Source organism: Chiloscyllium punctatum, chromosome 45 (assembly GCF_047496795.1).
Source record: "Chiloscyllium punctatum isolate Juve2018m chromosome 45, sChiPun1.3, whole genome shotgun sequence".
In the NCBI taxonomy this organism is placed as follows: domain Eukaryota; kingdom Metazoa; phylum Chordata; class Chondrichthyes; order Orectolobiformes; family Hemiscylliidae; genus Chiloscyllium; species Chiloscyllium punctatum.
The window spans coordinates 52,989,588-53,004,224 of NC_092783.1; the positions used below are offsets into that span (position 1 = coordinate 52,989,588).

At 41.5% G+C, this 14,637-nt stretch overlaps 1 protein-coding gene across 1 annotated transcript in view; it reads right to left on the reverse strand.

Moving 5' to 3' along the window:
* Window positions 1-4,640: 4,640 nt before the first annotated feature.
* LOC140467120 (polymeric immunoglobulin receptor-like) overlaps window positions 4,641-14,637 on the reverse strand; it is a 63,817-nt gene continuing 53,820 nt past the window's right edge. Inside the window, exons 6-10 of the mRNA XM_072563186.1 lie at window positions 11,813-12,127; window positions 11,358-11,681; window positions 6,947-7,043; window positions 5,961-6,051; window positions 4,641-4,843 (exon numbers count right to left, since the gene is read on the reverse strand). Coding sequence (XP_072419287.1) covers window positions 5,961-6,051; window positions 6,947-7,043; window positions 11,358-11,681; window positions 11,813-12,127 — 827 coding nt within the window. The 3' untranslated portion in view covers window positions 4,641-4,843. The remainder of the gene's footprint in view (window positions 4,844-5,960; window positions 6,052-6,946; window positions 7,044-11,357; window positions 11,682-11,812; window positions 12,128-14,637) is intronic.

Here is a 14,637-nt window from a genome sequence, read left to right on the forward strand (position 1 = left end):
AACCCTGCCTCCCATATTCGTATCTAAAGCTTTTATATAAATGACCAACAAATGTGGACTCCGCACTGATCCCTGTGAAACACCACTTGTCATGGGTCTCGAGTGTGAAAAACAATTCTCTATCAATCACTCTTTGTCTCCTGCCGTTAAGCTAATTTTGGATCCACTTGGCAAGCTCACCCTAAATCCATGTGATCTACCTTTACTAATTAGGCTGCCATGCAGAATCTTGGGAAAGGCTTTACTCAAGTCCAAGTAAACAATATTTACTGCTCTGTCCTGATCAGTCTTCTTGATTACTTCCTCAACAAACTCAGTCAAGTTTGTGAGACAGGATTTCTCTCGCACTAAACTGTGTTGACTATTCCTGATCATTCCTTGCCTCACCAAATGCTTTCTGAATCCTACCTTTCAGAATCATCTCCAACAACTTACCTCCCACCGAAGTTAAATTCTCAGGTGTGTACTTGCCAGGATTTTCCTTATGTCCCTTCTAAAGCAAAGGCACAACATTTGACACTTCCCAGTCATTCGATACCTCAACAGTATTTCTAATGATACAAATCTGTCCACAAGTGGTCCCTCAATGTCCCCCTAATTACCCCCGATGTCCAAGTCTAGCACACTCAGTGTCTGCTGAATATGAGCACACAGCTGCACTCCATCACTGTAGTCATTGGTGCTCATCAGTCGATGGGTTTCATAGAGATGTCATTGGCCAAGTTTTGAGAGGATACTCCTTGTCTCCCAGCAGCTATCCCTGTATGTCCTGAGACCCTTGAGAAGAAGCAGGACCCGGTGACCTCTTTAATATCTCAGTATTGTGGGACCTCCCAGTATATCGAAGACATACCTCCAAAATCTGGCATCGATGGTCACATACAGTTTGATCATTAATGGAGTGGAAGCCCTTTCTGTTCCCAAGCTCTGCAAGTTGGTGATGGGTACATTCTGAAAGCAATGTGGGTGCAGCTTCTGCAATCCTACACCTGGGGTGAACCAGTGATGGTGGGACATTCTCCTTCCTGGACTGAGTGTCTCTCCCTGTCACAGCTCAGGGACAGATATGAATTGCTGTGATCTGGAAAAAATGGCATTAGAGACAGAGTAACTGCATTTGTGTGTCGGAGAGTGGGAGATACCACACAGCTGCTCAGTCACTCATTGAAATGTAGGCACTGGCAAGAAAACTCAGGGCAACAGCTGTCCATGTCATAACTCCATTGGGATGTCTGAGGTGTGTATCTTCATCCAAATGTCATCTACACAGCCAAAGACTTCGGGCTCCATTGAGGGTGCAGAATTCTGGCAGTAAGTCACTATTATAGTCTCCCCCCTCCTAAAGAAAAGGCACCTTTACACAATGCAGACTGCAGGTCATTCTGCTACAATGCGTGGTTCATCCACGTGAATTTGCTGTAACACGATTGACGAATTGAGGATGCTGTTTGTAAAGAGCAAACTTTTAAAACAGTTTAAAAGTTCTGAAACTTTTGAACAGCCAACACTTCAAGCACTATTTCTTAAGCATGATTTTCCTATCACGTGGGATTGCACAAGAACACTAACATCACTTTATGGAAGAATTGACTGTATTTCCTCACAGACTTCGAATTCAGTGTGTGAGAGAATTACTGTCTTCCACTGTTCGCTGTGCAGTGCATTTCAGAAATACCAAACCCAAGTGGCACTTTAAAATTATCTTGACTGATTACATTTACCTTGCTAATAAAGCCCTGAGGGTGAACAATGTTGTTGTCAATGGTTGCTTGAGGCCATCACCTGTAATGTTTATTTCTGGACAATGAGTGACCTTAGCGAGTTTTGAGAAGATTTGTAGCCCAGGTTGAGGTTTTGGATGTAAGTTTGCTCGCTGAGCTGGAAGGTTCATTTCCTGACGTTTTGTCACCCTACTAGGTAACATCTTCAGAGGGCCTCAGGCAGAGCACTGCTGATAATTTCTGCTTTCTATTTATATATTTAGGTTTGCTGATATCATTTCCTGGGGTGAAGTCATTTCCTGTTCCTTTTCTTAGGGGATGGAGATGGGGTCTAACTCGATGTGTTTGTTGATAGAGTTCTAGTTGGAATGCCATGCTTCTAGGAATTCTCATGCGTGTCTTTGTTTGGCTTGTCCTAGGATGGATGTGTTGTCCCAGTCGAAGAGGTGTCCTTCCTCATCCATATGTGAGGATACTAGTGAGAGAGGGTCATTTTTTTGTGGCTAGTTGGTGTTCATGTATCCTGGTGGCTAGTTTTCTGCCCGCTTGTCCAATGTAGTGTTTGTTGCAGTCCTTGCACAGAATTTTGTAAATGACATTAGCTTTGCTTGTTGTCTGTATAGGGTCTTTCAAGTTCATTAGCTGCTGTTTTAGTGTGTTGGTGGGTTTGTGGGCTACCATGATACCAAGGGGTCTAAGTAGTCTGGCAGTCATTTCTGAGATGTCTTTGATGTAGGGGAGAGTGGTTAGGGTTTCTGGACATGTTTTGTCTGCTTGTCGGCAGACTGTGTTCATTGGGTAGCCATTTTTTTAGAATACACAGTATAGGTAATTTTCCTCTGCTCTGTGTATTTCCTCTGTGCTGCAGTGTGTGTTGGCTCGTTGAAGTAATGTTCTGATACAGCTTGATACAGTGTGATACAGGAAGTGACTTCACCACAGGAAATGACATCACCAACCTAAAGAAACATAAACATATAAATAGAAAGCAGGAATTATCTGCAATGCTTCGCCTGAGGCCCACCAGGCCATACTGGGTAGGGTGACAAACGTCTAGAAATGAACCTTCCAGCTCAGCGAACAAACCTACATCCAAAATGAGTGACCTGTTGTTGAAGTGTAATTTGATGCCAGTGATAGGATTGAATCAGTGGATGCATGGTGGATGCAATTGCCCCTTCAAATTCATAGAATTTTACTCCTGTCCCCCTTACCCTCCCTGTCCAAAGTATGAATAACTGACTCCACCCACACTCTGCAATTGGGTGTCAGCCATTTTACACAGTTGTTGTGCAGTGATTGGGTCAGGATTGGTGAAGAGTCAACTGAGTGTCTTTGTGGCACAAACAGACATTGCTGGAGAAATTCAGCAGGTCTGGGGACACCTGTGGGGAGAAAGCAAAGTTAACGTTTTGGATCCAGTGAACATTTTTCAAACTATTAGTAGGTTCGATAAGGTGCTCCATGTGCTGCAGACATGAGGCGTGCGGTGTTTCTGTGAATTAACAGCAGACTCTCCCTGTGATGCAGAATGATCCTTCTTCCTCTCTTTATTGTTGCTGTCCCTGTGGATCCAATGACCTTTTGTCATCTCACCGTTTCTGTTCATCCTCTCTCTATAGCCATTATGTCCCTAATTTCCCATCAGAGCCATGTCTTTGAGAACTGCAAAGCCCTTAAGGGCCCCAACCTTCTCCATGTGAAGGACAAAGTGACAGTGACCTGGGATAACCCACATCCTGTTACTCTCTGACACCTCCTGTTCTGTGAGAACCCCCGAAAGAGTGATTGTATGTTTTATTTCCTCTTTAGACCAGATCAGATTCAGGTTTCTTTTTTAAGTATTTATTAATGCATGTCTGGGAGCTATATAGATCAAAAAATGGTGATTGTGTGAAATCTTTAGGACAGCAACAAAGATTTTATTCTATGCTGTTCTATCTCTAGCAGTATTTTCAGAATGACCTTGACGTGGGATGGTGCCATAGAGCTATATGCCGACCCACTTTCTACTCAGTGCCTCCCATTGTGACAGGCTGTCACCTTTGAACTCTGAGGTAAAACACAATGCAGCTCCCAGAGACTGGCAGTCTGCAGCTTACAGTGACAGGGCTGTGTGTTTAACTGCGATGGAAAGCACAGAGACTGGCAGCCCACAAACTAGTGTCCCAGAGCTCCACATTCAACTGGTGCAAGAGCTGTCCCGAGAGCAGGTCTGGTGATGAGGGGAAGGCTGACGGTTTGCCCATGATGACTTGAGTGGATACAGAGTGGAGGAGGATTGTCTCCAGGGAGTGTGCAAGGATATGGTGGTGAAGTCAGATAAAGTCTGGGTGAAGTTTGAGACAAGCAATCAGTGAGTAGCATCCACCAGCTAGCTGTTGTGATTAACACACTGGGAATTTGCACTGTCTCATTTTTGGGGGCAAGGGAAGAATTGGGAAATTGTGTATAAATACTGAGTATTCGGTTAATAGTGAGATTCAAATGCATGGACATAAGTTGGTCAGATCTCAGTCGTGAGATTCTGAAGTTGCCTTTTGTACACTTGAAGAGAAAATTGGATAATCATTTCTCGATGAGAAATTCTTTGTGTATTTTCCCAACTTCTTGAAATTTTCCACATCGTTCTAGGAAGGGAAAAAACCGATCCATCTCCCTCTTTCTCTGTGAGAGCCTCCCATTCTTGTTAAAAATATACATTGCTCTATCTCATAGAAAAGTGGGAGGTATCATTGGAGACACTGTTTCAAGTGAATGAATAATGCAAATCGCTTATTTCTTAAAGAAAGAGACTCCTATTGACGCACATCATGACAAAATAAAACATGATGTATCAATCTGCAATGTTACATTGCACAAACAAATTTTAATCAATGTAGATATTCAAAGTAGCGGTTCCAGTGATCATTTCAGTCGCTGGTTCTTCTTCCACTCCATTAACGGAAAATTATTTTCTGACAAAACTTCATTTCTCATACAGAATTAAGAAAACAAATGTGCAATGTGAGACAGATAGTGAATATTCAAACGAGATGCAAAATTCCAGCCGGTGTCAAAGGTGCAGGAAGTCTTCATTTTCCCACATTGGTCAAGGTGAGAGCATCAGCTTCAATGAGTAACTGGAAAGATACATCAGATACATTGAGACAGAGAGCGATGCCTTATTGGTCATGTTAGTTTGGATTTGGATTCTGGACATGGCAATGAACTGAGTAAAGCTCGAGATGAACTGGAGCTATGTCCAGATCACACTCCTCCTTCCCCATCACCTATTGTACATGTGCTGGGAAAATAATCCAGAACAATTCCACTCTAAAACGTCACATGTTATTTTATCACAGAGAGTTAACGTTTCCCTGCAGTTAAGCTAGTGAGCAGTTGACCACAGAAGTAGGTTAAGACATACAACACAACAGCAATTACAGTCCAATCAACGTCAAGTTTGATCAGGTATTCAGTGAGATCATGGGTGATCTGATAATATTCAATCTCTATTTCCTGCCTGTTCTCCATCATCATGATTCACTGACTGATTAAACACCAGACTATCTCAGCCTTGAGTGTACTCATTGGCACAGCCTCATCAATCCACTTTGGTAACTAATTCTATAGATTCACAATCACCTTAGAGATATAAATTCTCCTCATCTCAGTCTGAAATGTATGATCCCTTGATCTGAGATGATGCCGTCTGGTCCTAGACACACCCCGTCAAGTCCTCTCCTCAGAAAGTAGTCCCTCCATACCTTAGATCAGCCTTTTGTCCATCCTTGATCCTTCCTGAGGACATAAAAGATTGAGGATGCTCTGTACGATACCATTATACAATGTTTTTGAAATACGGTCATGGAGAGAGATGAGGCAGGATCAGAGTTGGCCATTCTGACCCTCAAGCTCCTTCAGTATTCACCTGGATCATTGCAGATCATCTCCCTGAATATCATTTTTCTTGCACTAGCTCAAGTCCCTCTACAATATATCTTTATTACCCAGAACATTATTGATCTCTGTTTTGAATATGCTCAAGGCTGGAGCCTCCAGAGCTCTCTGGGGCAGACAATTCCAACAAACCATCACCCTCTGAGTGAAGAAATTCCTGCTCATCTCAGTCCCAAATGGGCAACCCATTCTTCTCAAACTGTGTCTCCTGCTTCGAAACCCCTCCACTCAGGGCCACCTCATTGATGGGGAACTTAGAGTGCTCAAAATCATTTGTGTAAAGGCCATGATGCTCACCTAATGTTTTCGTGTAAACATTGTGACTGAAACAGAACAAATCACCAGGAGAGTGAAGAGTACCCAGCGTATCACATCCCAGACAACGTAACTGTGTAAAACAGAAGAAATACAAAATCATTTGAAGGAAACAAGACTGCGTCATGTTTCAAACATTTATCCCCTGTTTACACTGCAGCATATTGTAGCAAAGTAAAGCAGCACTACCAAAGGAATGAAATGGGAAAACTAAATTACAGTTTAATTTATGAATGACTTGAACAACATATAAAGACCAAAGGCAACAAGTTTCAGTAGCACATCCTGTCATGCTCAGCATCTTGTTATCAATGAGGATTATTCGATGTGGATGGATATTTGCAGGAGCACTGCAGTCTGGTGTAATATTCCAGTGGATGAGATGTCTCTTCAGTGAGTGAGGAACTCAGAATATCATCATCCCACACTGCTCCTTGCACCTTCTAACAGGCAAGGCTTAACCAGCTGGAACCAGACAGCCTCCCACCCTCTCAGTTTGGGAATAATGTTTAACATGAGAGAACGGAGGAGGAGAAGGTGACAGAGAGTAATGTCCCTGGCAGTGATACTCCAGACGCCCTGGCTCAACAAAATCTGTCACTTCTTTGAAAAATACAATGTCACGAGCTTTGATGAATAATTAAGCATTTAACCTGGGACGTGGCAGGCAGATAATTGGCACTTCATTTGATGAATTTCTAATTTCATAAATAACAACATTGTAACTATCATGATGTGGAAATTGAACCCCTCTGCTAATTAAAACTAAAATTAAAGCACCCAGAAAAGCTCACCTGAAGTTCACTAGTAAGGAAGTGAACATAATAATATTGTATAAAATGAGTGATCGTTTCCAGTCTGATAAATCATTGTCTGAAACTGAAACTCATTGAAAGCTTTTATGTTGAATCACTTATTCTCATTTGGAATCAATGCTGATGGAAATATCAACAATGAAATTGTTCTACCTTTGACTGACAGACTTGGGCCCTGAAGATGTTCTTGTTGCTGTTGGTGATGTTGTTGGTGATATTGTTGAGGAGTTGTCACAAGTATATTCCCTTCCTGTTGAGACATAAGGTAATATTCAGCTTCAACTGAGTCTCACTTACAGAACATTTCTGTGATCCAGGACCTTCGGGTGACCATCCTCCAAGGCGGACTTCGGGACAGGCAGCAGCGAACAGTGGCTGAGCAGAGGCTGATAGCTCAGTTTGGTACCCATAGGGAGAGCCTCAACAGGGATCTTGGGTTCATATCACACTGCAGGTGACCACCATTGCACTATACAAACACACAGACACTCCTATACACACACAAATGCACAGACACACCTATACATCGACACACACACAGGCACTCATTCACACTCCTACAGACACACACACTCCCACACTCTCACATGTACCCTGTCGCTGACTCAGACCCCTTTACACTCACACACATATTCACTCTCTCTCACAGACACTCACAACCCCCCACCCCAGACACACAAACACACACACACACTCCTACAGACACACACCCTCCCACACTCAGACATGCACCGTCTCACAGACTTAGACCCATTTATACTCACACACACATATACACTCTCTCTCACAGACACTCACAACCCCCCCACCCCAGAGACACACACACAAACCCACATGCACACATACACATATACGTTTGTGGGGTGAATTTATACTTGCAGAGTTACATTGAACTTTGTTCAAAAACTGCATGAATCCATGTAAGACTCTGTTAACTCACGTTTTAGATTAGAATCAGTCTAAACATTATGGCACAGACAACAGAACACAGGGGGCCAACACCTTCAACATCTTAACTTCTTATCTGGGCTGACACCAATTGTTACAGTTTACCTGAGAATGTAACTTTTTTTTAAAATTGTGATTTACATATGAAAGAAGTGAAACTATCATGATCATTCTAACAGATGAGAGACTTAAACTATCAAGGTATTTTTCAATGTATAATTTCAGTTATATCACAATGTAAAGTTTTGCTATAAATTCTGAGTCTTACAATTGTGTACTCCACAACCACTTGATGAAGGAACAGTGCTCTGAAAGCAAGTGCTTCCAATTAAATCTGTTGGATTATAACCTGGTGTTGTGTGATTTTTAGCTTTGTACACCCCAGTCCAACACCGGCATCTCCAAATCATGACCAAGAGAGCACTCTTCAAAAAAAGAATCTCAGGACTTGTTGTGAATAATGGATTTTGTTGAATTAATTTTGCTATAAATCCCCAAGTCTGGCAAGTAGTGGTAGTGACCTATTTTGTACATAATTTGTATTTTGTTCCTCATCTGGACATTGATGCTACTGTATTCTTATTAAAGCATTTGAAAAGCCGAAGTTGGGTCGGACTATATTACTAAGATCACCTTTCTCCTCATTGTCAAATATAAAAGAAAGTTCCAGCCACTGAGCTGGTCACTGCCCCCCGCTGGACAATGTATTCCTGGGGGATCCAGCAGCCCCATGCTCTGTCCTGTAATATCCTGTGATTGCTGGGTGAGCTTCCACTGGGAGATTTGCCTCCACTATGGTATTCAGACCCAATGATGTAGTCTTTACATCAGCTCCTGTCACATGAGAACAAAGTGTGGATGTTGTAATACTGACAAATCAAAAGACATTGATAACAGCATCTGGCCTAAACATATCTCACAGCCACAGACACTTCAGGGTCTGGGCTGAAACTGAGGTAATCAGTTACAAACCCTGACACATTTCCATACCATGTCATGCCTGATGTGACCCTGACTAAGATGGAGTCTGATACCATTATCCCCTCAGGTCACATGCTATGATACAGTGATGATTTTCTCTATTAAAGATATAACACACACATGCTGTGAGATGTAACACAAAGCTGGAGTGCAGCATTTATGCATTTTCTGGAGCTTTATTACAATCTTGTCCATTTTCAAAAATAAATTAACACCTTGTCCAAAATTGTTCAAACATCAAAGAGACGTGATGTGATGAGGTACAGTTATTTGTAAGTATGAAAGAAACTTAACCAATGAGCAGTTTGAATAAACATTGAATAAAAGTGTCAGCCTCAGTGTTTGTATAAAACTTACCGATGCTGTTGATTTATATCATGGAACTAGAGCCCCTCTCTGCTACACAGGGAACTGAGACATGAACCATTTCACTGGATTTGTTCCCTGAGTATTTGAAGCTGTGCAGTAATATTGATGATGTTGCCGTGTGAAGGATTGACAATGTAGATCCAGTTTATTGGTGTCAGAGATCTTTGAATCGAGAAATGGGGTCTTCTCAGACCATGTGACGTGAATGAGGAGGAATCCTCGGGCAGACTCACAGGAGACTGTGACTAAACCCCCAGACCATGGGACAATTGGTTGGGATTAAAATTGAAGTCCAGGAACAGAGTCGGCTTCTTTGCAAAGTAAACATTTATTACAAAACTGAATGTAATTGAAGAACCAAAAACCTCCACCACTTTGCCCTTCACTATCCCATTTAGTGTCATAGACTCATATGGCACAGAAATAGACCCTTTGGGTTAATACGTCCGTGCCAAACAAGCTTCTCAAAATACACCGGATCCACTTGCTTGCATTTGGCCTATATCCATCCAAATCTTTCTTATTCATGTGCTGATCCAAATGTCTTTTTAACGTTGCAACTGACCCGTCATCTCCCATGTCCTCTGGCAGCTCATTCCACATATGAGCTACACTCTGTGTGAGAATGTTGCCCCTCAGGTTCCTTTCACAGTTTCCTCCTCTCACCTTGAAAACATGACCCCTCACTTTGAACTCTCCCAGCCTAGAGAAAGAAACCTTTGCTAAACACCTTATCTAGACCCCTCATGATATTATAAACCTCGATAAAGTCACCTCCCAACCTCCTCCGCTCCAGGGGAAAAAGTCCCAGCCTATCCTTACCACTCAAACCCTCCAGTCACAGCAACATCTTAGGAAAGCTTTTCTGAAACCTCTTCAATTTAATAATAACCTTCCTGAAGCAGGATGACTCGAACTGTGCACATTAAACCAAAAGTGGCCTTGCCATCATTCGATACAAGCGCAACGTGATGTTTCAACTCCTACACTTAATGTTCTGAGCAATGATGGTAAGCATGCTAAATATCTTCTTTACCATCCTGTCTACTTCTGATGCAAATTTCAAAGATCCCCTGGGTCTCTGTGTTCAACAGCACAACCCAGGGCCCTACTTTTAATTGTATTAGTCCTATCCTTATTTGTTCTACCAAAAACCTTTAGCTCACATTGATCCAAATTAAACTCCATCTGCCACTTGTCAGCCCATTGGCCCAATTGGTCAAGATCCCTTTGCAATCGTAGATAACCTTTGTCGCTGTCAACAATACCACCAATTTTGGTGTCATTCATAAACTTATGAACCATGCCTTCTAATTTCTCATTCACATCATTTATATAAATTATACTGATCCCTGCAGAACACCGCTGGTCACAGGCCTCCAATCCAAAAAAAATGACCCCCCCACCACCCTTTGTCTCCAGCCATCAAGCTAATTTTGTATTCAGTTGGCAAGCTCACCCTGAATCTCATGTGATCTAACTTTACAAATTAGTCGAGAATTTGGAAACCTCATGGAGATAACAAATACTGTTCCACCTCATAAATCTTATCGCTGACATCCTGAAGAAAATGTAATCAAGTTTGTGATGCACAATTTTCCACATACTATCCCTAATCTGTTTGTGCCTCTGCAAATGCATGTGAATCCGATCTCTCAATATTGCCTTCAACAACGAACCGCTGATGTCAGACCCACAGATCCATAATGCCCATGCTTCTCCATTCAGCCTTTCCCAAACGAAGGCATAACATTCACCAAATTCCAGCCCTCCGCAATCTCACCTGTGACTGTGGATGATGCAACTAGCTCAACTATGGGCCCCTCAACTTCTTCCCAAACTTCCCACACTGTCCTGGGAGACACTTGATTGGGTTCTGGAGATTTATACATTGTTATGTATTTTAAAACTTTCAGCACTTCCTCTTCTGTAATATGGACTGATTTCATGACATCAATATTTAATTCCCTGAGTTCCCTAATCTCCATGTCTTTCTCCACAGTAAAATATTCAAAATATTTGTTTAGTAACTCCCCCATTTGGGAAGTACTTAGTTGAAGGAAGCAAATGGCTGTAAGGCAGCAATGGAGTTGTTGCAATGTTTCTCCATGCTATGGGCAAGATTTTATACACCTGCTCATTTTCCAAGTACAGTGCTAACCATTGGCTTAATTCAGAACTGACAATGAAACAAATGGAGTCTATTTTATCAATTACAGTTTCCCAGAGTGAGGTAATAAACAAACATCGTTTGCATCACACTTACCAATGCTGTTGGTCTGTATCCTGTAACTGCAGTTCTTCTCTCTTACATTGTTGACTGACACATGAACCATTTCACTGGGTTTTGTTCCCTGAGTATTTGAGGCTGTGCAGTAATATCGATGATGTTTCTGTGTGAAGGATTGACAACGTAGATCCAGTTTATTGGTGTCAGAGATCATTGAATCTTGAGATGGGGTCTTCTCAGACCATGTGTAGTGAATGGGGAGAGATCCCTGGGCAGATTCACAGGAGACTGTCACTGAACCCCCAGAACATGAGACATTTGGCTGCGATAAAAATTGAAGCACAGGACCAGAGACGGCTTCTGTGGGAAAGACACAATTATTCTGTGAGAAAAATCAAATATCCTCCAACACTGCCACTTTTCATCTTGGATAAAACACTGATCGGGCATATCAGCAGAGAGTATTTTTTAAAAATCACTGAGAGGTTTACCGTCAGAGATGTGCAGTTTTACATTAAACATTGGGTCAAAGGTAAAAGTCTTAATCCCACAGTTGTACCATCCTGCATCTTCCCATTGAAGATTAGTGATTGTGACAAGAAATATTCCTTGTGTTTTGTTATCAGTGATTGATATTCTCCCATTTGGCCAATTTGTGTTTGCTCTAACAGAACACATACGACTCCATCCTTGACACCAATATTTCACGTGTGACTGGTACTGCTGCGCTTCGTAATGACAAGATATTGTGACCGCTCTTCCCAAAATTCCCGTTATGTGTTCCTCTGCCCATAAAGCATCTGAAACTGAAGAGACAATATTTCATAAATTTAACTGGAAAGGACTACTTAAAACAATCAGATACATTTTAATCAGCTACATTCCATCCAGTACTTGATGAATGTAATCATTAATATAAACCCTTATCAGAACCTCAGGCTGTTCCAAATTCCCAGGGAATGATTGAAACAGTCAGAATATTTTCTTACCCCACTGGTCGAGCTTTGGGACAATCTTGAAATTGGGTTTGTGCTGCCCGCTGTGGGCTCTAACTCCACCGTGTGTGACATCATCGAAATGTCCCCCTGGAGAGCAGCCTGAGTGACAGGCCTGGATTGGAGTCAGCTGGGGATCAGTGTGAAGGAGGGTACAGGTGCTGAAGGGTCCTTACTCCGACCGGAGAAGGAGGGTTTCATCCAGGGAGGAGAGGGGTGTGTGTGGACTTATAGTGGGCTCAGGGGCTGCATTTTCAAGGCTCAAGGGGCAGATACAACAGGTGACCCAGGAAAGTGATGAGAGACCTCAAGTGGGAGAGGAAGAGAATTGAAGTTCAGCAAGGGATGGTTCGTGATGGGAGAGAGAGATCAATGTGCAGGCTCTTGAGTGCAGTAAAGGCAGGATTAATTGTAATCACACATTGTTGTCAGTGTAAGGAGAGTAAATTAACAGAAGGAATTTACTGATTGTTCCAGAGAGATTGCTCCTGGGAAAAATGCATAAATTGCTGCCACATTGTGTCCCGGTGTGGAAGAGGAGCAGCCTGTTGATGACGGGGTAGAGACATTACTTCAATAAATAATGAGAGAAATGTCATTAGGCGTAAGTGAAGAGCTGGAATGGAGAGAAGAAAGGACAAAGACAATTGCATGATTCAAGGTGGTGAAGGGCAGGAAACAGACCTTATTTAATAAAGGAAACCTTGAAAGAAAGAGAATTGCGAAAACAGAGAGATGAACGCTTCAGATTTCTGTCTGTGACATTTTCTGCATGAAATTGGTGGGCAACAGCTGCAAAGTGTTTCAGAAAGTTTTCCTGGAACAGAATTGACAGAGTTGTAGCCTAGAGTATTGCAACATTGGGAATTTTAAACATGAGTGTTTGAAAATGTCTTGATCATAAATGGAGCGATGGCAATGATGGGCTGCAATTGTATTGCCGTGTTACATTGTAATGTGAAAACCAATGGGATTGAAAGAGAGTAAGCAACTTGATTCAAGTTAACGACTGAAAGAAATAAAGCTTTTTATGGGAAGGGAAATATAAACCAACCACCTACTTTTGTGACAGAGCCTCACAAGACAATATTTAATGAACTGCAATTCAGAAATAAAAAAAACGCAAACTCAAGATGTTTAGTTTGAGGGCATATTACCCTCCAGTTTTCAGTGTATATTGAGCATTCAAAATTTTGGATAATTTAAAACGATTCTGCTGGTGTGTTCACTTAAAAGAAACATTACGTTGTCCTTTTTATTTCATTCATAAATACTAATGCTGCTCCAAAGTATTTGGGAACACTGTCACATGGGATTAAAATGTGTTTAGGAGAAGATATAACATTTTGTGATGTATTTTATGTATTTTTATGTTTGTTCATTTAAATTCAAAGAATTCCATATATATAGACACATGGGGCAGACAAAGTCCATGCTGTGTCTGTTTTCTGCAGCTTGTCACTCACCTGAAGCCAGTTGCTGTAATGTGAGGGGTGTCACTCTGCATTGGATAAGGCTGACCATGAATCTCACCCAGTCTTGCTCCCTACCCTGGCTATGTTGGAAGGATTTGCTAGTTGACAATGAATTTCTTTCGCTTTGTGAGAATACACATTCCTTTGCAAAATGTGCTGGAGTGAGAATCGTACTCTCAGTATTTTTCCCAGCAATAACAATGTTACCCATTGTGTCACAAGCTCTTCCTTTATCCTTTATACATCTTCAAATATTTAAACATTCTCACTGCATAAACCACACAGTGGGCTTCAACAAACATTGGTTATCTAATATACAACTGGGATGGTCACTCACCAGGAATGGAACAAATGAGGAGAATCAAAGTCCACATCGTTTTGTTCTCAAAGATTTTTGATTTTAGTCTCTCAACTCTTGTTTCTCACTTTGAAGTAAGTGTGTTATGCAATGTCCGCAGGATGTGAAATGAGGAAGAGAACATAGGAAGCCAGCTTCTGTAACCACAGTGAGTTAGATGATGAATGATAACCCTGAGGAAATTTTTCTCTGATCAATTATGTTTAACAGAGGAACTAAATTAATTTTCATTGAAAGAATAGAAAATTCTGAAATCAAGACAGATAACGAGTCTGGTGCTGAGGATAATGTTGACTCAAACACAGTATTTATACTGAAATCTCAGGTTAATAACAACTGGCATAATCCCCCATGTCAGAAAATTTCAATGAACAGCTTTTGACAAAGATTTCTTAAGTGAAGATCAATCCTAGAGTTAAAAATAGATTTTTGAAGGACTATTTTCTGTTTTAGGCAGAACATGTCTCCTTTTCACACTGAATAATTAT